The following is a 27,982-nucleotide window of genomic DNA, read 5'->3' as shown; positions in this document are numbered from 1 at the left end:
TTCCAGTGGTTTTAGATCACAAGACACCATGAGCACAGTAAGTACTTTACTACTCAGTGCAAATCTGATTTCTGAAACATATTTTCTGGGGTACTTCTAGAAAGGATTTCAAGAGTTTTTAGCAAGTGCACGGGAAGATAAGCCTGTTAAAACTTTATGTAACTTCATGTTCTGGGATACTGAAGGTTTTGAATCTCTTGGGGTGCTAGCAATAGCTCAGAAATGCTTACAGTGTGAGCAACACCCTGATAGAATTGTGAACTAGTCTTCTTATTTGCAAGCCACTGGGATAGGCTTTTTCCTGGTGAGGCAACTGGTAAGAGGTCAGGGGTGGTGTCTTTTCCTTGATGCAATGGGCTCGGGTAGGAATGACCCAGAGCACCATTCAATGTGTATTCCAGCCGTTGTGGAGTTGTTTTCTGTGTCCTCGTGTACTTTCACTGGTGTTGCAAAACTGAGGGCCCCGTTAATATTACTCCCCCACGAAATGCTAAGGCTTTGTTCTCTCTTAGAATCGGCGAAAGCGCCGTGGAGGAGCCGTTAATTCCAGACAAGCTTCGAAACGAAGCAGGCTGCTGGCTTCTAGTGCAGGTGAAGCTTCAGCAGCAGAGCCAATAGACCTCGAAGAAAGTCGCGTGCTTTCTTTTGATCTTGGTAAGAACAGAAACTGCTTCTAGAGGTTTGACATACAGCTGAACATATGCTTTTGCCAGTTTCTAGGCCCTTTACTGGGGAGGAAGGGAAACATGGGATTTTAGGAAGTGCCACGTACGGCATCTCTAAACAACAAGCCTTCTCACAACCATTTGGGTTTGTGACTGAGCTGTGATACATTGTCCACTAAAATGAGAGAGATTCCATGCTCTCATGTGAAAGAGAATGAGAGAGAATTTCCACTAAAATGAGGGAGATGAGCTGTGTATCAAAGGTCCTCAAGTGCTGCTCAGACATCTGAATGAACTCTGATGAGCTGGCAGGTGCCACAGCTGCCACTACAGAGGGTGGCAAACTAAGTATGAGATCTCTGAAGCTGGAAGAAGATAAGGAAAAGCTAGCTGTGCCCCATCCCTCAGGGGAACATGTGCAGCATGGTACTGTAAAATTAGGATACCCTCTGTGATTCTGGTTCTGCTTTGGGTTTTGTTTTGGCTGTTTTTTCTGTCTGATAAACATTAGCCTATGTTAGATGAATCATCTGCTGGTGTGTACCTCCCGCAAGATATTGTTATCCAACAGGATTGTGTGAGAAGTTCAGCTGCTGTTCCTCTTGCACTGGCACCTGTGAAAAAACAGGGCTGGGAATGGTCTCTGTGGACTGTTGAGGGCAAAGCTGGAGTGAAATTTTGGCCACATTCCTGAAGAGAAGAGACCCAAGGCACAATTGAATCTACCTCAGCCTGTTCCACAGTGACAGCCCATTTCTCTTTTTCAGCTGTTGACGAAATCATAGATCTCACAGACGAATCTGCTGAGCCTGAAGTCATTGATCTAACTGGTGATGATTCTGTTGTGGTAAGTAATGAATGGCACACTTCTGTCCATCTTGCAGTCAAATGAGTTTTCTCGTGTGCTCCTGGGCCTATCTTCTGGCATCTAACTAGGTAGCCTGACCTCCAGGGTTGAAACACAGCTCTGATTTACCACTTTAGACAGAGTTACCAGTCAAATGCACCTCTGAACACATCAACACTTCCAAGTATCCCTTGTAGTGAAAAAGTAATTTAAAAGAGCCTGTTGCTCCAGAACTAGGGCACAACATTTACCAGTCATTGGTAATGTAACAGAAGGAGATGCAATTTAAAAGGGAAGTTGTTCCAGAGATACTCATCATACAGGCCAGGGATTTAAAGAAAAAGAGAAGGAGAGGACAGGAAGACTTTGACTCCTCAAATATTAAGTGTTTACCTGCAACATCCATTTAAGGTACTCCTGGTCACTGAGGTGTTCATCTAATATGAAGTGTTTATGGCTATCAGTGCTGAATTTGCCTGTTTAGGGCAGAAAGAGGGAAAGAAACACCTCCAGCCTAAATCCAATTGGGGAAGTGAAAGAGGGGAGCAGGGAGGAGGGGCTACATGTGGTTCCTAAGCTGCCTCCATTTCGACCCCGTTGCAGCAGTGGGAGCAGAACCAGGAGCACCCAGTTGTTTCCAGTGCAGCAGATAATTCAGTTGTGCTACTGACAAGTGATGATGAAGAGGAACCAAGAGATAATGATGGGTATGTGACAGATGAAGTGTCTTTCTACAGTCTAATTTCTGACACAGGGTAGAAATAGGTTTTTGCCAAGGCTTTGAGTTCTGCTTGATTCTGTGTGAAAAATTCAGACCTGGAATATAGTGGCCTGTCTGTTTTTAAAAGCCCATCCAAAAAACCAGTAAAATCCAGCAGAAAGCTTTTTTATCTCATTAAGGAATTAAGGAATGGATCTTACACTGTGGCTTGAGACACACTGAAATGCTTGAAGTACATAAAAGCTCTTGAAATGATTGTGTTGCTGGGCTGGGATGTTGCTAGATCAGAATAAGGGATGTTTTAATTTCTGACACTTTCTGTGTTGGTAACCCTCCATGCACAGTGAAATTAATGGCTGCATTTTCTTTCAAGTTCTCCTCTCTCTAGCACACGGCCAGCAGTTACTGTTACCTCTCCAATTTGGATAGAGGAGAACTCACAGGTATGGATCCACCTGTTGTTATCCTTTCAGCTTTATGGGAGGGCAAAGAGGACAGAGGGGGATCTGCACAGCTCAGCTGGCTGATGTGGGATGCTACGGGCAGCTGGCTTGAGCACAGACCTTGCTTTGGAGCTCCAACTAGCACGTCCCTGCAGGGACAGACCAGGGATCGATTGCTGTAACTTCCCTGAAATTCCTTTTTTGGTGTTTGTCCCACTGACTTTTCCAGTGGTTTTAGATCACAAGACACCATGAACACAGTAAGTACTTTACTACTCAGTGCAAATCTGATTTCTGAAACATATTTTCTGGGGTACTTCTAGAAAGGATTTCAAGAGTTTTTAGCAAGTGCACGGGAAGATAAGCCTGTTAAAACTTTATGTAACTTCATGTTCTGGGATACTGAAGGTTTTGAATCTCTTGGGGTGCTAGCAATAGCTCAGAAATGCTTACAGTGTGAGCAACACCCTGATAGAATTGTGAACTAGTCTTCTTATTTGCAAGCCACTGGGATAGGCTTTTTCCTGGTGAGGCAACTGGTAAGAGGTCAGGGGTGATGTCTTTTCCTTGATGCAATGGGCTCGGGTAGGAATGACCCAGAGCACCATTCAATGTGTATTCCAGCCGTTGTGGAGTTGTTTTCTGTGTCCTCGTGTACTTTCACTGGTGTTGCAAAACTGAGGGCCCCGTTAATATTACTCCCCCACGAAATGCTAAGGCTTTGTTCTCTCTTAGAATCGGCGAAAGCGCCGTGGAGGAGCCGTTAATTCCAGACAAGCTTCGAAACGAAGCAGGCTGCTGGCTTCTAGTGCAGGTGAAGCTTCAGCAGCAGAGCCAATAGACCTCGAAGAAAGTCGCGTGCTTTCTTTTGATCTTGGTAAGAACAGAAACTGCTTCTAGAGGTTTGACATACAGCTGAACATATGCTTTTGCCAGTTTCTAGGCCCTTTACTGGGGAGGAAGGGAAACATGGGATTTTAGGAAGTGCCACGTACGGCATCTCTAAACAACAAGCCTTCTCACAACCATTTGGGTTTGTGACTGAGCTGTGATACATTGTCCACTAAAATGAGAGAGATTCCATGCTCTCATGTGAAAGAGAATGAGAGAGAATTTCCACTAAAATGAGGGAGATGAGCTGTGTATCAAAGGTCCTCAAGTGCTGCTCAGACATCTGAATGAACTCTGATGAGCTGGCAGGTGCCACAGCTGCCACTACAGAGGGTGGCAAACTAAGTATGAGATCTCTGAAGCTGGAAGAAGATAAGGAAAAGCTAGCTGTGCCCCATCCCTCAGGGGAACATGTGCAGCATGGTACTGTAAAATTAGGATACCCTCTGTGATTCTGGTTCTGCTTTGGGTTTTGTTTTGGCTGTTTTTTCTGTCTGATAAACATTAGCCTATGTTAGATGAATCATCTGCTGGTGTGTACCTCCCGCAAGATATTGTTATCCAACAGGATTGTGTGAGAAGTTCAGCTGCTGTTCCTCTTGCACTGGCACCTGTGAAAAAACAGGGCTGGGAATGGTCTCTGTGGACTGTTGAGGGCAAAGCTGGAGTGAAATTTTGGCCACATTCCTGAAGAGAAGAGACCCAAGGCACAATTGAATCTACCTCAGCCTGTTCCACAGTGACAGCCCATTTCTCTTTTTCAGCTGTTGACGAAATCATAGATCTCACAGACGAATCTGCTGAGCCTGAAGTCATTGATCTAACTGGTGATGATTCTGTTGTGGTAAGTAATGAATGGCACACTTCTGTCCATCTTGCAGTCAAATGAGTTTTCTCGTGTGCTCCTGGGCCTATCTTCTGGCATCTAACTAGGTAGCCTGACCTCCAGGGTTGAAACACAGCTCTGATTTACCACTTTAGACAGAGTTACCAGTCAAATGCACCTCTGAACACATCAACACTTCCAAGTATCCCTTGTAGTGAAAAAGTAATTTAAAAGAGCCTGTTGCTCCAGAACTAGGGCACAACATTTACCAGTCATTGGTAATGTAACAGAAGGAGATGCAATTTAAAAGGGAAGTTGTTCCAGAGATACTCATCATACAGGCCAGGGATTTAAAGAAAAAGAGAAGGAGAGGACAGGAAGACTTTGACTCCTCAAATATTAAGTGTTTACCTGCAACATCCATTTAAGGTACTCCTGGTCACTGAGGTGTTCATCTAATATGAAGTGTTTATGGCTATCACTGCTGAATTTGCCTGTTTAGGGCAGAAAGAGGGAAAGAAACACCTCCAGCCTAAATCCAATTGGGGAAGTGAAAGAGGGGAGCAGGGAGGAGGGGCTACATGTGGTTCCTAAGCTGCCTCCATTTTGACCCCGTTGCAGCAGTGGGAGCAGAACCAGCAGCACCCAGTTGTTTCCAGTGCAGCAGATAATTCAGTTGTGCTACTGACAAGTGATGATGAAGAGGAACCAAGAGATAATGATGGGTATGTGACAGATAAAGTAACTCTCTAAAGTCTAATTTCTGACACAGGGTAGAAATAGGTTTTTGCCAAGGCTTTGAGTTCTGCTTGATTCTGTGTGAAAAATTCAGACCTGGAATATAGTGGCCTGTCTGTTTTTAAAAGCCCATCCAAAAAACCAGTAAAATCCAGCAGAAAGCTTTTTTATCTCATTAAGGAATTAAGGAATGGATCTTACACTGTGGCTTGAGACACACTGAAATGCTTGAAGTACATAAAAGCTCTTGAAATGATTGTGTTGCTGGGCTGGGATGTTGCTAGATCAGAATAAGGGATGTTTTAATTTCTGACACTTTCTGTGTTGGTAACCCTCCATGCACAGTGAAATTAATGGCTGCATTTTCTTTCAAGTTCTCCTCTCTCTAGCACACGGCCAGCAGTTACTGTTACCTCTCCAATTTGGATAGAGGAGAACTCACAGGTATGGATCCACCTGTTGTTATCCTTTCAGCTTTATGGGAGGGCAAAGAGGACAGAGGGGGATCTGCACAGCTCAGCTGGCTGATGTGGGATGCTACAGGCAGCTGGCTTGAAGCACAGCCCTTGCTTTGAAGCTCCAAGTAGCACATCCCTCCAAGTCACTTCTCAGGGGTGCCTGTAGAGGGGGATCCCTCGCCAAGATGGCACTGGAAGATCTGTGGGTTCCCGATAATTCTAGCAGTAATGGACTGAATGCAGACATCTGAGTCCTATTTGCCTGGCACCAACACAGCAGCCAGGCTTGAATTCTTTACTCCAACCCCTCTTGTGGCTTCCTTTCTTCAGCAGCTGTTCATGTCATACGAGTAGTTACGGATATCACCCTTGAATTTGACTGGTTAGGGCAGAAAGAGGGACAGAAACACCCCCAGCCTAAATCCAATTGGGGAACTGAAAGAGGGGAGCAGGGAGGAGGGGCTACAGGTAGTTCTAAGCTGCCTCCATTTCGACCCCGTTGCAGCAGTGGGAGCAGAACCAGCAGCACCCAGCTGGAAACCCAGTTGTTTCCAGTGCAGCAGATAATTCAGTTGTGCTACTGACAAGTGATGATGAAGAGGAACCAAGAGATAATGATGGGTATGTGACAGATGAAGTGTCTTTCTACAGTCTAATTTCTGACATAGGGTTGAAAGAGGTTGTTGCCCACAAAATCTGCTGCAAAATGCAGCAGAAACCTTTCTTCTCTGTTCGTGAAGTCATTAACAAATGGATCTTACACTGTGGCTTGGGACACACTGAAATGCTTGAAGTACATAAAAGCTCTTGAAATGGTTGTGTTGCTGGGCTGGGATGTTGCTAGATCAGAGAAGGGGATGTTTTAATTTCTGACACTTTCTGTGTTGGTAACCCTCCATGCACTGTGAAATTAATAGCTGTGTGTTCTTTCTGGTCCTTTTCTTCTAGCACACGGCCAGCAGCTCCTGTTACCTCTCCAACTTGGATAGATGACTACTCAGAGGTAAGGATCCACCTGTTGTTATCCTTTCAGCTTTATGGGAGGGCAAAGAGGACAGAGGGGGATCTGCACAGCTCAGCTGGCTGATGTGGGATGCTACGGGCAGCTGGCTTGAGCACAGACCTTGCTTTGGAGCTCCAACTAGCACGTCCCTCCAAGTCACTTCTCAGGGGTGTACACACAGGGAGGAACCCTTGCCAAGATGGCACATCTGTGGGTTCCTTGTTATTCTGGCAGATACTGACTGATTGCAGATACTCCAAGTCCTATTAGCCTGGTGCCAGTGCAGCATCAAAGCTGAATTCTTTACTCCACACCCCTATTGTGGTTTCCTTTCTTCAGCAGCCGTTCATCTAACATGGATTGTTTATGGCTATCACTGCTGAATTTGCCTCTTTGGGGCAGAAAAAGGAAAAGATTTGGCTGCAGCCTACATCCAATTAGGGATCTGAAAGAGGGGAGCAGGGTGGAGGGGCTTCACATGGTTCCTAAACTGCCTTTGTTTGTACCTCGTTCCATCAGTGGGAGCAGAACCAGGAGCACCCACTTGTTTCCAGTGCAGCAGACAATTCAGTTGTGCCACTGGTGAATGATGATGAAGAGGAACCAAGAGATAATGATGGGTATGTGACAGATAAAGTAACTTTCTAAAAGTCCAATTTCTGACATAGGGTGGAAAGAGGTTTTTGCCAAGGCTTTGAGTTCTGCTTGATTCTGTGCAAAACTCCAGACCTGGGATGTAGTGGCCTGTCTGGAAGAGAACTAACTAAAAAACCCCAAAAAATCCAGTAAACCCCAGAAGAAATCTTTCTTCTCTCTTCATGAAGTCATTAACAGATGGATCTTACACTGTGGCTTGAGATACACTGAAATGCTTGCAGTACATACAAGTTCTTGGAATGATTGTGTTGCTGGGCTGGGATGTAGCTAGATCAGAATAAGGGATGTTTTGGTTTCTGACAATTTGTGTATCACTAACCCCTGATGAGTGGTGCAATTAACAGCTGAATTTTTTTCTTGCTCTCTTCACTCTACCACAAGACCCAGTGCTACCCTTACAAATGTGCTGTACCAGGATTGCTTCCTAGGGGTAAGAATCCACATGTTGCCACCTTTTCATTTTCTGTGGGAGGGGGAATGGAGCAGGGGAGGAGCTGCATAACTCATTTGGCTAAGATGGGATGCTAGAGGCAGCTGGCTTGAAGCACAGCCCTTGCTTTGAAGCTCCAAGTAGCACATCCCTACAAGTCACTTCTCAGGGGTGCCTGTAGAGGGGGATCCCTCGCCAAGATGGCACTGGAAGATCTGTGGGTTCCCGATAATTCTAGCAGTAATGGACTGAATGCAGACATCTGAGTCCTATTTGCCTGGCACCAACACAGCAGCCAGGCTTGAATTCTTTACTCCAACCCCTCTTGTGGCTTCCTTTCTTCAGCAGCTGTTCATGTCATACGAGTAGTTACGGATATCACCCTTGAATTTGACTGGTTAGGGCAGAAAGAGGGACAGAAACACCTCCAGCCTAAATCCAATTGGGGAAGTGAAAGAGGGGAGCAGGGAGGAGGGGCTACAGGTAGTTCTAAGCTGCCTCCATTTCGACCCCGTTGCAGCAGTGGGAGCAGAACCAGCAGCACCCAGCTGGAAACCCAGTTGTTTCCAGTGCAGCAGATAATTCAGTTGTGCTACTGACAAGTGATGATGAAGAGGAACCAAGAGATAATGATGGGTATGTGACAGATGAAGTGTCTTTCTACAGTCTAATTTCTGACATAGGGTTGAAAGAGGTTGTTGCCCACAAAATCTGCTGCAAAATGCAGCAGAAACCTTTCTTCTCTGTTCGTGAAGTCATTAACAAATGGATCTTACACTGTGGCTTGGGACACACTGAAATGCTTGAAGTACATAAAAGCTCTTGAAATGGTTGTGTTGCTGGGCTGGGATGTTGCTAGATCAGAGAAGGGGATGTTTTAATTTCTGACACTTTCTGTGTTGGTAACCCTCCATGCACTGTGAAATTAATGGCTGCATTTTCTTTCTGGTCCTTTTCTTCTAGCACACGGCCAGCAGCTCCTGTTACCTCTCCAACTTGGATAGATGACTACTCAGAGGTAAGGATCCACCTGTTGTTATCCTTTCAGCTTTATGGGAGGGCAAAGAGGACAGAGGGGGATCTGCACAGCTCAGCTGGCTGATGTGGGATGCTACGGGCAGCTGGCTTGAGCACAGACCTTGCTTTGGAGCTCCAACTAGCACGTCCCTCCAAGTCACTTCTCAGGGGTGTACACACAGGGAGGAACCCTTGCCAAGATGGCACTGGCAGATCAGTGGGTTCCTTGTTATTCTGGCAGATACTGACTGATTGCAGATACTCCAAGTCCTATTAGCCTGGTGCCAGTGCAGCATCAAAGTTGAATTCTTTACTCCAAACCCCTCTTGTGGTTTCCTTTCTTCAGCAGCCGTTCATCTAACATGGATTGTTTATGGCTATCACTGCTGAATTTTCCCATTTGGGAGAGAAAGAGGGGTTACACCTCTGGGTCAAATCAATTAGAGACTGCAGAGGAAGTGGTAGAAGGGTGTTCAGATGTTTTCTGTCTCTGTTTTTACCCCGTTCCATCAGTGGGAGCAGAACTAGCAGCACCCTCTTGCTTGTTTTCAGGACAAAGCTGAGACTATTACTTTGAACCTTAACCAAAATAAGAAGTCTGTAGCCTACCATTCTTTGCCTGTTGTGTCGTAACTGCTTCACTGAGCTGGTGTTAGTATGGAACACCAGGCATGCACACCAGATTCTAATTGTATTTTCTTTTCTCTCCCTTCCCATATGCATTGGTGAAGCTTCTTGAAGGTGAGTTGACTTTTTCCAGTTGCTAATGGAATTGTCCGAAATGTAATCCTTAGTTTTTATTTGTCTTTTCCAACAGTCTCTAGTACCAGGGATTGAAAGTGCATTTAGCAGAAGGCAAAGGACAGTGCTAAAGCCTCTGGCCAATGTCTTAGAGAATGGATCCCATCTGTGTCTGCTAGCTGCTATCAGACACAGTGGAATATCCCTGCAACAGAAGTTGTAGCTGAATACTCTTGGGAAAGAACTTTAATTTGGTGACATTTTCTGTAATTTTAATTGATTAGTGCATTGTTACATGGACCTGGAGTTGCAGAGACCATTGTTGCATGCGGTTTCTGAGAATTCAAAAGTGAACAGCAGGTCTTGATCCTTCAGATGTTAGACTAGGCCACTCAAAATTGATCTCCTTTGAACTTGGGTGATAAAACTCCATTTTCAAGTTACCTTAACTGAGGAGGGAGATGATGGCAATTTCTAGGGAGACACTGCTTCAAGTGTTTTTATAATTTCCAAGGACTGTTCTCAATAAGACTCGTTTGATAGAAAGTGCCTTTGAGTGGGGAGGTTTCATTTAACACAGACAAAAAGAGGGCAACAGTTTAGCATCATACAGCAACAAGGAAGCACAGCAGCTCCAGAATGTACAGTTTTAGATTTAAGCATTTATTCCATCCCTTCTGAAACTTTTGGAACAAAGCACTCTGTGTTTTGCCAAGCCTTTTTCTTGTGTATGTGCTACGTCACCATGCTCCTTGGGAACTTGACTGCAGTCCTCTCTCCCCTATCACACAGCAATTGTTGCCATTCCTTACCATAGGATCACAGCAGACCGTATTAGTAAGAATAGTGTGAGAGACCTTCCCTTTATAGGGCATATTTATTCACAGGTAGTGTATCTCAGTGGACACTGAGAATCTCTCAGGTCACGTTTTAACTGTTTGTAGGCTGATTATAGCAAATGTTTTGTTTCTGTAGCAGAATAGTCTCAATGTGTGGAAGGGTTCAGCCTTAATATTTAGGAAACTACTTGGTTTGAGATTGCTTGTAACCCAGCTGAATAGTGTCCAATTCAAATAGGACCCATTACAAACTATTTACAATAACGTGTTTGAAGGATAGTTCCAGGGAAAAGGAGAGAGTAAATGATAGATCTGACTTACCAAAATTAACTTTCAGGGTATGAACAACAAAGGAGAAATCTTACACCAAGAAGCCAGCAACTGTTGGACAGCCCTGTACTGCGCAGTTATGATGAATATGAAACAGCAGATGATGTGACTGACGTAGAGTCTGAAGTGACTGACGTAGAGTCTGAAGTGACTGACGTAGAATCTGAAGTGACTGACGTAGAGTCTGAAGTGACTGACGTAGAGTCTGAAGTGACTGACGTAGAATCTGAAGTGACTGACGTAGAATCTGAAGTGACTGACGTAGAGTCTGAAGTGACTGACGTAGAGTCTGAAGTGATTGACATAGAGTATGGAGCGGCTGACATGGAGTATGGAGCAGCTGACATACAGTATGAAGCAGCTTATGTAGAGCCTGAAGTACGGAGATCACTGGACGAGGAACTGGCAATTTCAGAGTACGTACGCCCCGTGACCTACCAAAGAGTGATTTTTGCTTCTTTGAAGGCTTCACTTTACTTGTTTCCCTGCTATTACTTCAAATCCTAGAGCAGGGTGGCTGACTTCATCTTTCTCCCAGTGAAAACCAAGACACTGTTTCCTTTAGGACAGGGAGATCTGAACTCTTCCTTACATGCAGCAAACTGAGAGAGTTAAAGACATACAGGGTTCTTCAAAAGAAATGCATCGTGGCTACTCAGTGCAGTCAGATGATTATGTGACATTTTATATATGAGTAACCCTCGATGCCCAGTGGTATTAATGGCTGCTCTTTCTGGGTCTGTTCTCTCTAGGGAATGGCAACGAGCTGTAAGGTGCCCGATCTGCATGGATTTTTTTTCACAGGTAAGGATCCACATGTTGTCATCCTTTCAGCTTTGTGGGAGGGGTAACAGGGCAGAGGGGGAGCTGTGCAACTCAGCTGACTAATGTGGGTGCTATGGGCAGCTGGCTTGAAGCACAGACCTTGCTGTGAAGTTCCACAAGTCACTTCTCGGTGGTGCACATAGAGGGAGAAACCCTTGCCAAGATGGCCCTGGCAGATCTGGGGGTTCCTTATTCTAGTAATGGACTGATCCCAGATATTCCAAGTCCTATTTTCCTGGTGCCAGTAGAGCAGCAAACTCGAATCCTTTCCTCCCAACACATGTTGTGGTTTCCTTTCTTCCAGATTATACGAAGTGTCCGACAGGTTGTGTCAACCCAGTGTGGCCATCTCTTCTGCAGTCGGTGCATCGCTGTTGCCCTTGAGAATTCCAGGGCTTGCCCAACCTGCAGAACAGAACTCCCTCCCAGAGACTATCATCCCGTTTATTTCTGAGTACTTCTGTTTCTCAGGACAGAAGTATCCCCCCCAATCAGATGGATTTTTGGGGGTAGGTGGTGGAAAGACTTTTTTCTTCATGTACATAGTTCTTGTTGTATACAGTTCCATTTTTCCTGAGTTTAATTATAAATAAACTATTAATTTATTTAAATATAGTCAAGTCTGTCTGCTTATCTATGTTGGACTCTGCTGGTAGACAGAGACTTCTTTTAACAGGTGGAAATAAACTTCTTGGTTTGATCAGTCAGAAGCACTCGTTCTTTTCATCACCCTGTACTTTTTGATTTTGGGGGAAAAATGCTAAAGGCATAAGCTTTGTAGTTCTTGGGGCAGTGTGTGTTGTATGGTAAAAGGAAACGGGCAGTGCTTGGCGTGTGAGGGCTTCTGTTTCTCAGGAAAGACTCAGCTGAATGTTTTGGTGAAAATGTCCTGATTTCAGTACTTTGAGGATTGAAAGAGCAGCAGGTTGTGCACACGTCCAAAGAAAAATATTTTCTTTGAGAATATAGCTGTGTAAGCTGCTGTGTTCAACATTTAGCCTGCAAAATACGTCTTTACCTGTGAGGTAAAGACAAAAAGCAACCGCTGGGGAGCGCATCACCACCATGATCACTACCCTCACTACCATCATCACCACCATCATTTACCTTTCCCACTCTAAAAGGGAATTGTCTGCAGAACAAGGAGCCAGCAGCAGCTCCTAGACCCTGGCTGCTGACGTGGTCTGGCAGCGTGTCCCCATCAGTGACAGGGAGATACAGTGGACATCGCCAGCCAGTGCTGACGGCATGTACCTGTCCAGATTTTGGGAGAAAGCGTCCTGCTGAGCACACAAGTTGTTTCTCTAACTGCCTGCAGGCCTAAGCAAGACCTACACTTCCCAAGCTCTGCTTTCAGTGCTTGCAAACATCTCCATCTGCCAGCTGGCCGTGGTACTTCACAGCTCAGGGGCTGTCGCTGCTGAAACATCCTACCCTGCATGTGAGTCTTCCACAAGGGCTCATCCTGCATTTCCCCTTGAAAAATTCAATTTCATCAGTGGAGTTTTCAGATCCTGCGGATGGAAACCTCAGGGAAAAATAAACTGTCACGGACTTCAGGTGCCATTACCTACCCAACCACCACTGGATGTGGCACACTAAGGGTTGACTTAAGGGCATTTGCAATCAGAATGCCAAATTCCCTGCTGCTTGGAGAGGAAAGAAAAAATAAAGACAGTTGCATTGTTACACTGACATTTCTGGTCTATTTGGATTAAAAGATAAAAGTTTGCTGCAAGTTGTCATATCTGAAAAGCACTGCTTCCTTCTGTAAAGGAACTTTTTAATAGGTATTTTAGGATAGGAATTCTTTAGTCCTCTATTGCATTTTATGGATTTTACAGGTTGCATATTTGGAAAGATGTACTTTTACTTCTTCCAACAAATCTCACACAAGTTCAATTCAAACCTCTGCTTTGATTGTTGTTTGCTTGTTTTACACCTGCTCCATCAGCAGCCAACGGGCCTTTGCCAAACCTGTTAAACCAAACGTAAAGCTGATATGAGCAGGAGTCACCTACACAGGTGGGGGCTGGCAACCAAGACAGAACATGTGTCCAGGCTGAGAAATTGCATATATTACCTTCTCAGTAACCATCCTGTTTTCACAAGATAGCAAAAAAAATTTTCCTTTTCAAGCGAAAGTCCAGCCAACAGTCTAGAAAAAAAAACCAAACAGAAAGCAAACAAACAAACAACAACCCTCCCCAAACCAAACCAGACCAAAAAAAATAACCCAAAACCACACCCATGAGACAGCTGTGGTGTGAAATACAGGTTAAGAGCCACTCCACAGAGCATTTCCCCAGGTGAAATGACAGAAGGAAAAAGCCCCCCAAAGCCCCACCAAGAATCAGTGGGTTGGAGTCAAGACACCAAACTGCCTTAAGAAAGGAGAGCAAAAGCTGAGAGTATTATGGTTTAGGTTGGCATGTTATTGTCAATACAAGTAGTTGTAACCTAGCTCATTTCACATCTCTGTTATGAGGTAGCTGTGATAAAATGGATGGATGCAACATTTTTGTCAAGCCCAGTTGTTTTGGGGAAGATTATCTGCATGGCAGTAGATTTATAAATGTGGTGTGGGACCTATCTTCTCCCCTCAGCACCTTTTTGTCTCCAGGCTCATTTTAGCAGGGAAAGCAGTTCCAGATTTCCAGCTAAACCAGCCCAGGATTATCTCATGCCCCAGTAGCCTTTTTATGCATATGAAGTGACTGGGGCTAATTTTCTTAGTTCTGTGTCAGATGTTTTGTGTAGTTTCATAGTATTGCTTAACACAACAGACATAATCAAGAAAAGTAACATGATTGAGAGCCCAGACCTGGCATGCTGTAGGCTCACCTGTCAGAGGCTTGGGGTCATCATTTTTAGATGCTGACAGGGACGTGTTTTTCCCATGCAAGTGCACAGAGGTTGTCAGAGACCACTTCTATTAGCTGCCTCGAAAGAGAGGGAGGATTTGCTCCAGAAGTTTTCAGTATTTCTCTGGCACTTGGCTATGAAGTGCTGGAAATTGCAGGTCAGCTTAGCTAAACACAGACCAGTTTTGATTAATATGAGAGATGAATGCAAATGGCATGGTAGCAGTTGATGGGGCAGTGATGCTCAGAGGTGGCGAGAGGCAGTTTTGGAGGGTGATGCAACAAGTTTGTCTGCCAAATATTTCTGGTAAGGCAGCTGCTGGCAAATAGTTTCTGATAAGCCACAAACACCATGCAGTGGTGAACAATTAAAAAATAAAAATTAAAGGGGAGAAGTGAACATTATCCCAATATTAGCCTCTAAAAAGATGACCAGCAGTTACAACTTCCCTTGGTTTCCTGTGCGCCCCAAGGACGCAGCAACCCCGCTGACTTTTGCAGTGTCAGGATTTCTCCTCCTTATGCTTTGGGTTTAATTTAAGACCTGTGTAGAGATAGAAAGCTGAGCATGTGGGCAAAGCATCACACCTGACCCAGTCCTGCTCTGTCAAAACAGACTGTTGTCAGCAAAGCCACAAGGAGAAAGGCAGGGCTGTGTTTTCCAGATGCTGTAACCTGCTGCCCTGGAGCCGTAGGTTAGAGGGCTTCGACCCCTTGCACAAACAGTGCAAATCAATGTCGGTGGGGTTTTGGGAAATGGTTATTAATGTTCATGCTGTTTCCCCTCTTGGAGGACACAGAAGTGTTTTCAGAAAATTAAGGACTTTCACCTGCCTTGCATTGTGACTTGTGCCCTGCTGAAGTAGAATTAAACTCTCTCTTCTTCTGGAGGTGGGGACGTTTAGAGTTTATAGTCTTTGTGAAACTGTAAAAAGCTAGCAGAGGCTTCAGGATGCAACTCCAGGTACTACTATCAAGTTCCCCAGCCTTTAGAGAAAATTCTCCTCTGCTGACTGCAGGTCCTGCACACATGGCTTGCTTTACACCCTCCTCCCGTCAGAGACTTGATCCCGGGACAATTTCTGGGCATGACAAGTACATGTTTAAGGAGGGATGGCAGTCGGACTTGGCTTGCTTTGTAAATAAACACCGGGGGTGTGTAATGCGATAGCACGTATACTTGGCTCCAGCTGGGCTGTTTCTCTATAGTGTGTTGTTTTGGTGTTCTGGACCAGAAATCTGTAGGTTTGGTTTTGTACCAGTGACTCAACCACTAAACTGCTTAACTTTCTCCACAGTCAGCGTCTCGGAAAAGCCAAACACAAGCAACTCGGACTGCCTGAAAGCATTACATAGTCCTACTCCCTACAGAGCAGGGCACAACAGGTTTCTGGGAAACTGGGCTCTGCCTTTTCACAAAAGGAGGACAGATGTGCCCCGAAGCCCTCCTACACGATACCAACTGCTGTGCATACAACAGACCTGCTGGTTAATGATCTCGCCCATAAGTAATGTTTTAACCATAGAGTAGTTTTTGTTTGCTTCCAAAGCCACAAAGCCAAAGAGGAAGTGTAGGAGAACGTGGCAGGACAGCGGCCAGGAGCCTCATGACCTCATCTTTTTCCGCCACATGGGGATTGGTGGCTGTGCTTGGGACAGGGTTTAAATTCCCCAAGGTCAGAGATGTCAGGCAGTCAGGGGACAAGGGGAGAAGGACAGAGCTTCTGGGAGCCAACTGACTTGAGCTGCTGCTGGGATCACTAGGAGTGCTCTTGCTGCAGCTGACTCCTCCAGCACCAGAAAAGGTAATTTTTTTGCTTTTACTACCTGACATGTGCTAATCTGTCTGCAGCTTTAGTCAAGGAAACACTGAGCAGGAGATCTTTGAAAATTGCTTCACTGGGCAGGGACATTTGATGTTGCTCTGTGGAAAAAGGTGTGTTTTTATAGGAGCAAGGTTGCTTTAGCAATGCAAGGTATTATACATAATGACAATTTTAAACCTGCATGCTTATAGATGTCAGGAGGAGGTTATTGAAAACTCTGCCACTGAATCATGTGCTGCAAACTCAAAGCTGGTGCTTGAACACAGAAAGCTTTCTCCCTCATGTAACCACTGCCTGGCAGTGTCCTTGTTTTTTCTGGCAGGCTCACAGTTTGTGCTGCACAATCCTGAATGGATGGGACACTCATCCTTCTCTGTGTAACTTGAAATTGCAATACCTCTAGTAGAGTGTCCTGTCTCAGGGCCAGCCTTACTAATGCATTTTCAATATGTCCTAAGTAGCCTTTTTTTTCCTGCTATGATTTACCAAAGTTTTAAATGACTCTTGTTCATCAGTGAATTGGTTCAATTTCTCAGGGATGTTCCATGTCCTGGGAACTGGTCTGTAAGCACCAAAATTTACTGTAGCTCAGCACTCTCCTAATTTCAGCAGGAATTAGTAATTTATTAAATTGCTAAAACTGCAATGGAAGCAGATATTTCACGTTATCTCTTGTTTGGAAACACAGGTTATTTTGTTCAAACTTCTGGAGGGGGAAATAAAGGTCTATCAATAAAAGCAGTTTATGTTCATATCACTTTACTCAGAAACTCAAGTTAATAACCCTGAAAACTAGTTTTAAAATTGCTGACAAGAGAATCCAAACTGAGTTGGCTTTATGCTGTCTCTTCTGAAAAAAAATACGTTAAAGGAATGAAGATAAACCAAAGCTGATATTGAGAACACTTTGGCTATCACAAAGCTTTTCCTTTGCCTGTGCAAGTCATTAGGTGACAGGATTCAGTTCACCTTCTCAATGTGGCCACTCTCACCAGCTGCTCAGCTCTTCTCAGAGCCTCTTAAAAATTATTGCAGCTTTTGAGTAGCTAAGTCATGACAAACCAGCTGGGTGTGCGGTGGTGATGGAGGACAAAAGACAAAAATTAGTATGTGCAGGTTGGGTCCATAGCAGGGAGCTGTTCTCAGCACAGTGAAGTACACTGGGAAAAAGGAAAAACCTATGGCATTTTTGTGGTACTTTACCTTGTTGACTCACTGTTCCAAAATATTTTCTAGGTAAAACATCACAATGAAGGTGGCAGTTCTGTGTTTATGCCTTATCAGCATCACCACTGCATGGCCAGTGAGTAAATCACAAATGTGGATCACCAATCACTTGTATTATTTTCTTTGCATCTTAGTGAGAAATACTGATAAATGCTTTTTTCTTTTCTCCCTTCAAGGTGAGTAAATCCAAGCAGCATGCCATTTCTGCCAGCTCCGAAGAAAAATATGTAAGTTCCTTTTGTCTTTCTATTAATTATCTTTAATAAATACTTTTTGATTTTTTTTTTTGTTTCTTCTAATACATATTTTCTGGTACTTGTTTTATGATTGTAGATGCTTGCAGGGCATGTCCTCACCTGGCTGTTAGGAGCCAGTTTCATAGACTTTTTCCTGTGTCTGGTGTCCTGGTTGAGGACTTTCATTAGTTCTATCTCTGGACCAGCACTGCAAACCTTTTGTCTTAATGAAAAATGTGTTAGTTGCCAGTTAAAAAGAGAAAAGGACTATAGCATGGCACAACTACTACAGCCCACATTTGTTAGTGTGGATCAGATGACAATATTTGGTGTTGGAAGAGCACTTTAATCCAATTCCCATGATTTTTTGGAGTGATGTAAGTGAACGGTATTAATTTTGTATATAGCTATTTGATTTATACTCCACTGCCAGCTGCTACCCATGTAAAATCAATTCTTTGCTCTGAGAATCAACTACTGCACTTAGTTTAGAGTCTTCATGATGAGGGAGATAAATCACCCTTGGGAAAAGGACCCCAGAATTAGCAGAAACAATGATTGTTAGATATAACTCCAAATTCCACTCAACAAAAACAAGCTGGAGAAACTGACCTGAAATTCCTCAGGCTCTGCCAATGGCAGAGGCACATCTTCTATATTGTATTCTTTGGGTATAATGTTCATCATGGCTTGTTTCTGAGTCCTCTTCCTACTGCACTGAATAGCTGAGGGCACATCCTGTGCAAAAGGAGTATGTATTGCAGATGCCACCTCTGCCTGAAAACAGAGGTTGTGATGCAGGCAGCTTTGCCTGATGCTTTGTGGATTAACCTCCGTCTCCCCCCCTTTATTTTCTCTCAAAGGACCCCAGGGGCCATCACTTGCACAGATATCACCATGACCGTGGGAATTCTCAGTCTTGGGAGAGTCAGCAGCACACACAGACTGACCTGGCATCACCTCAGCAGGTATGGGCAGCTAGCCAGAAGAGAAAGCAGGAGCATCTTTCCATGACAAGATGTACAAGTTAGGATTAAGTGCTTAAACAATAGTCAACACGCTAATCAGCTCTACTGTACGTGCCTTTTTGAACTAATAGGGAGGTTTATATTGCTTTCAGACCCTTTACTCTTCAGAAGAAAGCGTGGATGTCCCAGTGGAACCGGTAAGTGTTTTGAACGACACTATGTCAGTCGAGTGCTGCAGGGCAGCCAGTGTGTAGCAACACCAATTTTCCTCATTCAAGTGCAGTTCTTGCAGTAGCATCTCTCCCTAAATAGCATCTCCTCCTTAGGCAGGGTGAGGTGAATTCAAAGACATGCCTGCACATAGCTCCCCAAAACTGCATAAGCCCTGGGCTAGCAGGACAGATACTAGTCTGCACATCTCACATCTGTGTTCATTTGCCTGATGCATAATAAATGTTTTCCAGCACTTTCCTGATGTGTCAAGCAAAAGCCATGAAGATGTGAATGACAATGATGATGACGATAATGATTCCAATGACACGGATGAATCCGATGAGGTTGTCACGGGTTTTCCCACAGACATTCCAGTCACTGTACCATTCCCCCCATTCCCTTTCACCCGGGGAGACAACGCCGGCAGAGGCGACAGCGTGGCCTACAGGATGAGGGCAAAGGCTGCACTGGTGAAGTCTATCAAACTCCGCAAAGATGCAAAAAAGGTAAACAGCACTGAGCAGTGGTCCCCATGGTTTTGGAAATGGGTAGTGAACTTGAAGATGGACATGTTATTTTATGGGAGTCAGCTTTGAGAAGAATTGGTGAGGGGAAAGCAGGCATGAGCGAAGGAATCTATTTCCCTTGTCTGGATACCCCAAATCAAGGGGTGTTGATGGTGCCAAGGCAAGAGTGTAGCCTGCTGCTGCAAGATATGCAACACTGCAATGATGTACTCACACACATGAAATCTGAGGACAGGATCAAATGTTAATTTCTCATAATGTGAAGGGTTCATGTAACTCCATAAAAGTTAGTGTTTCCAGGCAGAGATTTACCATGCAAGCTTTGAGTGTCCCCTCAGCCTAAGCAGCTTTAGTGCAGTAGGGCAGCACTTGTTGATAGATAATTTCCCAGGAGTGACAGTGGCTCTTGTTTTGCTCTCTAACACAGGTCATGTATGATGCCACTGTGGAAGATGAGAGCGATCTGGATGCAGACAGCCAGCGAGCAGGGTTCTCCCAGGAGGATTCTGCTTCCCGCCGCTCCCTGGAGAAGCATGCCATCAGTGTGGAATGGTCTGACAAGAGCCACGGGCAGGACAGCAGCGAGCTGGACAGCAATCAGCCTGACCGGAGCATGGAAAACGACAGCAGGCAGAAATTCGACAGGCATGAGGCACACACAGCTGCACAGGTTTTCCAGTGATGTATCTTGAAGCAGCATTGTCATTGAGGAAACCTGCTGAACTCAGCCTTTGGGTATTAAACCCCTTGAGGAAGCCGCCTTACCTCTTCCAGAGCTGTGATCTCCTCCTGCCCAATTTCACTATCATGATACTGCTTCAGGCCAAAGAAGTTGCAAAGAACTGCTACAATGCTTCTTAAAAGAAGTCTAAAAAGCAATTATGAGCTTTGAGAAACCATTTGAAGGGGCAAGCATTAGTCCAAAAGGCATCTTTCACAGGTTTAGAAGCTGGGTACCGCAAACAGGGTGTTGGGCACCAACCTTTAGCACTGAGCTTAAAAAGGAGTTTTGAACTGTATGTTTTTAGGTACAGAGCTTGACACCGACTGTGCAGAGCAGGCCAAGTGGTGCCCATCACCAATAGCTCTGCTCAGCACACAGATACTTTCATGGCTGTGCAGGGACAGCAGGGGCAGCCCGGAGAGGCACAAGTCCCCCTTATAACACCATGTTTTTTCAGAAGAGGGCAAAAGCAGACTGCTGGAGGGAGAAGCTGAAAGCAGTACCTCTCAAAAGAGGAACACAGCTATAGAAGAATAATGATTTTTCCCCTCACCTCTTGTAGTTATTTAGTGCCATCATCCCGTGCCAAGGAGCAGGGACTGAGATGGACTGAAATACCACCCAGACCCCAGCAAACCCCTCCTCCCAGTGCTCAGCCTTCCTGCTAAGCTGACAGCCAAACCTGGGCAACTGGAGGGACCCTGAGCACATCCAGATTTTTGGAGGATGGAAGATGCTCCAAAGCCTCCATCCTTTGCCAAGAGAAGCACTTAGGGCCATTGAGAAGGGTGCAAATCAGTCTCAGCAATAAGAAACCTACCTGAGTTTTTCTTCTGCAGAACAAGCCACTCACTACTGCCTCCCACCAAGGGCTTCAAAAATGTTTTTACTTAATTCAAACTGTCTCAATATGTATTTCTCTAATAGACCATCCACCAGCACTTCCCCGTTAAGAGATTGGGAAATGTATTCCGAGGTCACAACCATTGCTATAGTCAAGCAAAGGCACAATTTGACACATGAATTGCAATGCAATTCTCAGTGGGACTAGTAAAAATTATTATAAGTGAATATTATCATCTTTTCGGGGCTTCTTTTGGTAATCCTTGCCTATTTCCCTGCATCCTTATGGTGGATTTAGAAGGACTGCTGTGCAGGGTTGCTTTGGGGAGTGCAATCCTATCCCTGTGCTGAGCTGTGTGGGGAGCCAGGTGTCACGCTCCCTCTCATCAATAACCCACCATATGTCACTCTGCAGCAGGCTATGTCCGTATATGACATCTTATACTACATTCACCCTTCTTAAATTATTTTATGACCCTTGCTTTGATCTCCAGGGTACCCCTGATTTGGGAGAGTACAGAGCTGAAAACCTCTGGCCAGTGAACCATGCATTTCTCCCTTATGAGTTGCTTTCTTCTGACAAAAAATGGTGGCAAACCATAGCCATCGGTGAAAATCCCAATGCTGTTTTTCCGGGGTGATTAATATAGAAGCCAGCTCAATCTGGGCTTAGTTTGCACTGTTGGCTATAATTAACCTTTTCTTTTTGGAAGTTAAGAGATGTAAACTTCTTCTTCATGAAATGGAAAGGCAAGGGGTATTTCAGAGGTTTTATGCCTTGCTTTAAAGCTGGTCCACATGGAAGGAGATAGAACAGGTATGTGGCCTTTTCAGCTTTTGTAGGATGCAGAGAGAAGGGGCAAGAGATTTCCCTCCCTTCCACCACTGAGTGATGAGTATTTTCAATAGTGGCTTTAGTTAAAAAGGGTTGGGTCTTACAAGAAACATTTTTTCAGCCCCCTGCTGTGATCATTAGCAGCATTGAGGAAGATCAAGCCTGATAGCCTTCAAATGTTCAACTTACTAAAAGCTACCCCTCCTTTTCCTCAGTGCTCTCTCCTCCCTTGCCCCTAATAACACATTCCTGCTAAAAGCCATCCAGTCCCACCCTGAAATACAAGTGGTGCTGGTTCCACTCAGCCAACCTCCGCTGCACCTCGAGTGTGAGTGGACAGGGTCCCTGCCTTAATACATGGGATGTTTCATACTCCAGTAAATCCAGTTTAAACACTTGCTTTCCAAAGATCTTGGATCCAAAGGGCTTAGATAAAAAAAAAATCCTAAAGGAGATTTAATGCTTGATATACAAATGTGAAGATGCTAGAGCAATTCCAAATATATATTTCAGATATGAATAATTAAGTACCTGAAACCAGCAACAAATATGAGGAATGAAGGATGTGAATATGATGACTGAAATGAGTTTCCTTCAATTCCCAGACTCAGGACTGAGAAAAATGGGGAAGTCATCCCCAACCATCCTTAAACTCTCAACATTTTGGCCTAAAAGCAACAGTTGTAATAACAGAGAAATTTTTGTAAGAAATGAACCTCCTCACATAGAGCATGATCTGAAAATATCCTTATGCTATCCGCAGTGTTGGACAACTTGCCACCATCCTCCCCACCCCCGAGAGTGCCCATGGGATCGGAAGCTGAGGAGCATCCCGCATCCAGCAGGGCCGAGACAGGGTTGCTGCCACTCTCAAGAGCTCCAGCCAACCCCTTTGAATGCAGGTCCAGTGGCAGACTGGCTAGAAGGAAAATGGAATTTTAATTTCACTTTTTTTCCTGTGTCATCTTTCACAGCAGAGCAGGGCCTTGGGGGGGAAGGTGCTGTCCCCAGAAGCACAGCAAACTTCCTCCTAACCCTGTTGTGAAATGCTCAGCAGAGGAACAGTTGAACACTTGAAAACTTCAAGACTTTAGAGACTTGAAATAAGCATCTAAATTGTTAGATTTTCACCAGTTGGGGGGGGTGGGGGGCAGAGGGAAGTTTGGTGTCATTTTAATTGCTTTTAATCAGGGTTAAATTTAAAACGAGTCTTTTCAACAACAGAGTAATAAACCCGGAGGAAGAAGGTTAAGAAAGGGTTTGATTTGTCACGGGGGAGGGGAGGTTTCGGTGGGGTTTCTTTAGCCACCGAAAGGCTGCAGCGTTACTCGGGCGGGAGGCGGAGGGAGGGGGACGTGTCCCTCTGCTCTGCCCTCGTGAGGCCTCGCCCGGAGGCTGCGCCCGGCTCTGACCCGGCACAAGCAGGATGTGCCCGCCGGGCCGGCACGAAGGGGCAAGGAAGCAGCGGGCACAAAGATGCTCAGAGGGCCAGAGCACCTCTCCTATGGAGCCAGGCTGGGAGAGCCGGGCATGTCCAGCCTGGACAGGAGCGGGCTCCGGGGGAGGCCTCACTGCGGCCCTCCAGTGGCTGAAGGGGCCTATAGGAAAGGCAGAGAGCGATTTCTTCGCATGGGCAGTCAGCGAGAGGAAAAGGGGGAACGATTTGAAACCAGAAGAGGGAAGATTTAGATTAGATGTTAGGAAGAGCTGTGAGGGTGTCGAGACACTGGAGCAGGCCGCCCAGAGAAGCTGTGGATGCCCCATCCCTGGAAGGCGCTATTCCAGGCCAGGCTAGATGGGGCCCTGAGCACCCTGGTCTAGTGGATGATGTCCCTATCCATGGCAGGGGAGTTAGAACCAGATGATCTTCAAGGTCCCTTCCAAGCCAAAGCATTCTGGGCCTCCACGAGGGTGCAAAGAGGTCACCGGCTACCGGACCATGGAATGTTACCAAACGGTTGCCATGCGGGCTTCCGCACGGAGGGGTCAGGAGCCCAACACTCCATCGACAGTTGGCAGTTGGCGGATACTCTGCTGGGAAGCAGGTGCAGAGCCTCTGTCTTCTCTGTCCCTGGTGGGAACAGAAGGCGATTTGCTGATAATTTTCAAGAAAAATTCTCAACTAACTGTACAGGTGAGTGTAGATGATCTTTGAAAATGTTTCGGATGCTGTGGGGCTGTTCTGGGCTTCAGGTCCAGCTGCAGGTGTCTGGGACTCAAGTACCGGACTCATAGATTTCCCCTCTAGCTTTGGGCAGAAACTGGTGACTCGGGAAAGGGAATCTTAGAGTATGTGTGGGTATATAAGAGAACAGGCATTCCAGATAGGTAATCTCCTCTCTTCTTTTCTGATAGGTTTGGAAGAACATCATTCTCTGATTCCTAGAAATCAGGACTTTGTAGCCTGTTCTACCTAAGGAATCTAAGGGATCGATTGCTGTAACTTCCCTGAAATTCCTTTTTTGGTGTTTGTCCCACTGACTTTTCCAGTGGTTTTAGATCACAAGACACCATGAGCACAGTAAGTACTTTACTACTCAGTACAAATCTGATTTCTGAAACATATTTTCTGGGGTACTTCTAGAAAGGATTTCAAGAGTTTTTAGCAAGTGCACGGGAAGATAAGCCTGTTAAAACTTTATGTAACTTCATGTTCTGGGATACTGAAGGTTTTGAATCTCTTGGGGTGCTAGCAATAGCTCAGAAATGCTTACAGTGTGAGCAACACCCTGATAGAATTGTGAACTAGTCTTCTTATTTGCAAGCCACTGGGATAGGCTTTTTCCTGGTGAGGCAACTGGTAAGAGGTCAGGGGTGATGTCTTTTCCTTGATGCAATGGGCTCGGGTAGGAATGACCCAGAGCACCATTCAATGTGTATTCCAGCCGTTGTGGAGTTGTTTTCTGTGTCCTCGTGTACTTTCACTGGTGTTGCAAAACTGAGGGCCCCGTTAATATTACTCCCCCACGAAATGCTAAGGCTTTGTTCTCTCTTAGAATCGGCGAAAGCGCCGTGGAGGAGCCATTAATTCCAGACAAGCTTCGAAACGAAGCAGGCTGCTGGCTTCTAGTGCAGGTGAAGCTTCAGCAGCAGAGCCAATAGACCTCGAAGAAAGTCGCGTGCTTTCTTTTGATCTTGGTAAGAACAGAAACTGCTTCTAGAGGTTTGACATACAGCTGAACATATGCTTTTGCCAGTTTCTAGGCCCTTTACTGGGGAGGAAGGGAAACATGGGATTTTAGGAAGTGCCACGTACGGCATCTCTAAACAACAAGCCTTCTCACAACCATTTGGGTTTGTGACTGAGCTGTGATACATTGTCCACTAAAATGAGAGAGATTCCATGCTCTCATGTGAAAGAGAATGAGAGAGAATTTCCACTAAAATGAGGGAGATGAGCTGTGTATCAAAGGTCCTCAAGTGCTGCTCAGACATCTGAATGAACTCTGATGAGCTGGCAGGTGCCACAGCTGCCACTACAGAGGGTGGCAAACTAAGTATGAGATCTCTGAAGCTGGAAGAAGATAAGGAAAAGCTAGCTGTGCCCCATCCCTCAGGGGAACATGTGCAGCATGGTACTGTAAAATTAGGATACCCTCTGTGATTCTGGTTCTGCTTTGGGTTTTGTTTTGGCTGTTTTTTTCTGTCTGATAAACATTAGCCTATGTTAGATGATTCATCTGCTGGTGTGTACCTCCCGCAAGATATTGTTATCCAACAGGATTGTGTGAGAAGTTCAACTGCTGTTCCTCTTGCACTGCCACCTGTGAAAAAACAGGGCTGGGAATGGTCTCTGTGGACTGTTGAGGGCAAAGCTGGAGTGAAATTTTGGCCACATTCCTGAAGAGAAGAGACCCAAGGCACAATTGAATCTACCTCAGCCTGTTCCACAGTGACAGCCCATTTCTCTTTTTCAGCTGTTGACGAAATCATAGATCTCACAGACGAATCTGCTGAGCCTGAAGTCATTGATCTAACTGGTGATGATTCTGTTGTGGTAAGTAATGAATGGCACACTTCTGTCCATCTTGCAGTCAAATGAGTTTTCTCGTGTGCTCCTGGGCCTATCTTCTGGCATCTAACTAGGTAGCCTGACCTCCAGGGTTGAAACACAGCTCTGATTTACCACTTTAGACAGAGTTACCAGTCAAATGCACCTCTGAACACATCAACACTTCCAAGTATCCCTTGTAGTGAAAAAGTAATTTAAAAGAGCCTGTTGCTCCAGAACTAGGGCACAACATTTACCAGTCATTGGTAATGTAACAGAAGGAGATGCAATTTAAAAGGGAAGTTATTCCAGAGATACTCATCATACAGGCCAGGGATTTAAAGAAAAAGAGAAGGAGAGGACAGGAAGACTTTGACTCCTCAAATATTAAGTGTTTACCTGCAACATCCATTTAAGGTACTCCTGCTCACTGAGGTGTTCATCTAATATGAAGTGTTTATGGCTATCACTGCTGAATTTGCCTGTTTAGGGCAGAAAGAGGGAAAGAAACACCTCCAGCCTAAATCCAATTGGGGAAGTGAAAGAGGGGAGCAGGGAGGAGGGGCTACATGTGGTTCCTAAGCTGCCTCCATTTCGACCCCGTTGCAGCAGTGGGAGCAGAACCAGCAGCACCCAGTTGTTTCCAGTGCAGCAGATAATTCAGTTGTGCTACTGACAAGTGATGATGAAGAGGAACCAAGAGATAATGATGAGTATGTGACAGATGAAGTGTCTTTCTACAGTCTAATTTCTGACACAGGGTAGAAATAGGTTTTTGCCAAGGCTTTGAGTTCTGCTTGATTCTGTGTGAAAAATTCAGACCTGGAATATAGTGGCCTGTCTGTTTTTAAAAGCCCATCCAAAAAACCAGTAAAATCCAGCAGAAAGCTTTTTTATCTCATTAAGGAATTAAGGAATGGATCTTACACTGTGGCTTGAGACACACTGAAATGCTTGAAGTACATAAAAGCTCTTGAAATGATTGTGTTGCTGGGCTGGGATGTTGCTAGATCAGAATAAGGGATGTTTTAATTTCTGACACTTTCTGTGCTGGTAACCCTCCATGCACAGTGAAATTAATGGCTGCATTTTCTTTCAAGTTCTCCTCTCTCTAGCACACGGCCAGCAGCTCCTGTTACCTCTCCAATTTGGATAGAGGAGAACTCACAGGTATGGATCCACCTGTTGTTATCCTTTCAGCTTTATGGGAGGGCAAAGAGGACAGAGGGGGATCTGCACAGCTCAGCTGGCTGATGTGGGATGCTACGGGCAGCTGGCTTGAGCACAGACCTTGCTTTGGAGCTCCAACTAGCACGTCCCTCCAAGTCACTTCTCAGGGGTGTACACACAGGGAGAAACACTTGCCAAGATGGCACATCTGTGGGTTCCTTGTTATTCTGGCAGATACTGACTGATTGCAGATACTCCAAGTCCTATTAGCCTGGTGCCAGTGCAGCATCAAAGCTGAATTCTTTACTCCAAACCCCTATTGTGGTTTCCTTTCTTCAGCAGCCGTTCATCTAACATGGATTGTTTATGGCTATCACTGCTGAATTTGCCTCTTTGGGGCAGAAAAAGGAAAAGATTTGGCTGCAGCCTACATCCAATTAGGGATCTGAAAGAGGGGAGCAGGGTGGAGGGGCTTCACATGGTTCCTAAACTGCCTTTGTTTGTACCTCGTTCCATCAGTGGGAGCAGAACCAGGAGCACCCACTTGTTTCCAGTGCAGCAGACAATTCAGTTGTGCCACTGGTGAATGATGATGAAGAGGAACCAAGAGATAATGATGGGTATGTGACAGATAAAGTAACTTTCTAAAAGTCCAATTTCTGACATAGGGTGGAAAGAGGTTTTTGCCAAGGCTTTGAGTTCTGCTTGATTCTGTGCAAAACTCCAGACCTGGGATGTAGTGGCCTGTCTGGAAGAGAACTAACTAAAAAACCCCAAAAAATCCAGTAAACCCCAGAAGAAATCTTTCTTCTCTCTTCATGAAGTCATTAACAGATGGATCTTACACTGTGGCTTGAGATACACTGAAATGCTTGCAGTACATACAAGTTCTTGGAATGATTGTGTTGCTGGGCTGGGATGTAGCTAGATCAGAATAAGGGATGTTTTGGTTTCTGACAATTTGTGTATCACTAACCCCTGATGAGTGGTGCAATTAACAGCTGAATTTTTTTCTTGCTCTCTTCACTCTACCACAAGACCCAGTGCTACCCTTACAAATGTGGTGGACCAGGATTGCTTCCTAGGGGTAAGAATCCACATGTTGCCACCTTTTCATTTTCTGTGGG

General features: G+C 45.1%; 3 protein-coding genes across 3 annotated transcripts; all 3 read left to right on the top strand.

Annotated features, from left to right (window-relative positions):
* Window position 1: 1 nt before the first annotated feature.
* On the top strand, window positions 2-12,042 carry LOC113990023. Its single transcript, XM_039385303.1, has 19 exons — window positions 2-37; window positions 513-654; window positions 1,433-1,512; window positions 2,116-2,219; window positions 2,607-2,676; window positions 3,412-3,553; window positions 4,332-4,411; window positions 5,015-5,118; window positions 5,506-5,575; window positions 6,095-6,210; window positions 6,538-6,592; window positions 7,112-7,212; window positions 7,631-7,679; window positions 8,200-8,315; window positions 8,643-8,697; window positions 9,428-9,437; window positions 10,614-11,022; window positions 11,359-11,410; window positions 11,736-12,042. The coding sequence occupies exons 1-19, from the start codon at window positions 29-31 to the stop codon at window positions 11,883-11,885; spliced, it is 1,914 nt and encodes a 637-aa protein (XP_039241237.1). The 5' UTR covers window positions 2-28; the 3' UTR covers window positions 11,886-12,042.
* A 3,872-nt stretch (window positions 12,043-15,914) lies between these two features.
* On the top strand, window positions 15,915-20,143 carry LOC113998741 (osteopontin-like). Its single transcript, XM_027741747.2, has 7 exons — window positions 15,915-16,100; window positions 17,358-17,424; window positions 17,525-17,575; window positions 18,448-18,552; window positions 18,705-18,749; window positions 19,017-19,271; window positions 19,720-20,143. The coding sequence occupies exons 2-7, from the start codon at window positions 17,371-17,373 to the stop codon at window positions 19,972-19,974; spliced, it is 765 nt and encodes a 254-aa protein (XP_027597548.2). The 5' UTR covers window positions 15,915-16,100; window positions 17,358-17,370; the 3' UTR covers window positions 19,975-20,143.
* A 2,838-nt stretch (window positions 20,144-22,981) lies between these two features.
* On the top strand, window positions 22,982-27,972 carry LOC120324062 (E3 ubiquitin-protein ligase RNF4-like; the record flags this gene model as incomplete). The annotated part of the gene is made up of 8 exons (XM_039385478.1): window positions 22,982-23,828; window positions 24,050-24,215; window positions 24,691-24,832; window positions 25,612-25,691; window positions 26,295-26,398; window positions 26,786-26,855; window positions 27,375-27,475; window positions 27,894-27,972. Coding segments are annotated over exons 2-8 (585 nt in total), but the record flags the coding sequence as incomplete, so codon positions are not given.
* Window positions 27,973-27,982: the final 10 nt, after the last annotated feature.

This window comes from Pipra filicauda, unplaced genomic scaffold (genome assembly GCF_003945595.2).
Source record: "Pipra filicauda isolate LSUMZ 115617 unplaced genomic scaffold, ASM394559v2 scaffold1017_size37543_pilon, whole genome shotgun sequence".
NCBI classification, from domain to species: domain Eukaryota; kingdom Metazoa; phylum Chordata; class Aves; order Passeriformes; family Pipridae; genus Pipra; species Pipra filicauda.
The sequence above is the reverse complement of the archived record's forward strand: the minus strand, read 5'-3'. Positions and strand labels throughout refer to the sequence as shown.

Bases quoted from the DNA above. Each gene is read 5' to 3' on its own strand.
- LOC113998741 (XM_027741747.2), top strand. From the start codon at position 17,371: ATGAAGGTGGCAGTTCTGTGTTTATGCCTTATCAGCATCACCACTGCA. The intron at 17,576-18,447 runs GTAAGTTCCTTT...TTTCTCTCAAAG, and splicing joins CCAGCTCCGAAGAAAAATAT to GACCCCAGGGGCCATCACTT. The intron at 18,553-18,704 runs GTATGGGCAGCT...TATTGCTTTCAG, and splicing joins ACCTGGCATCACCTCAGCAG to ACCCTTTACTCTTCAGAAGA.
- LOC113990023 (XM_039385303.1), top strand. The intron at 2,220-2,606 runs GTATGTGACAGA...TTTTCTTTCAAG, and splicing joins GAACCAAGAGATAATGATGG to TTCTCCTCTCTCTAGCACAC. The intron at 11,411-11,735 runs GTAAGGATCCAC...CCTTTCTTCCAG, and splicing joins GCATGGATTTTTTTTCACAG to ATTATACGAAGTGTCCGACA.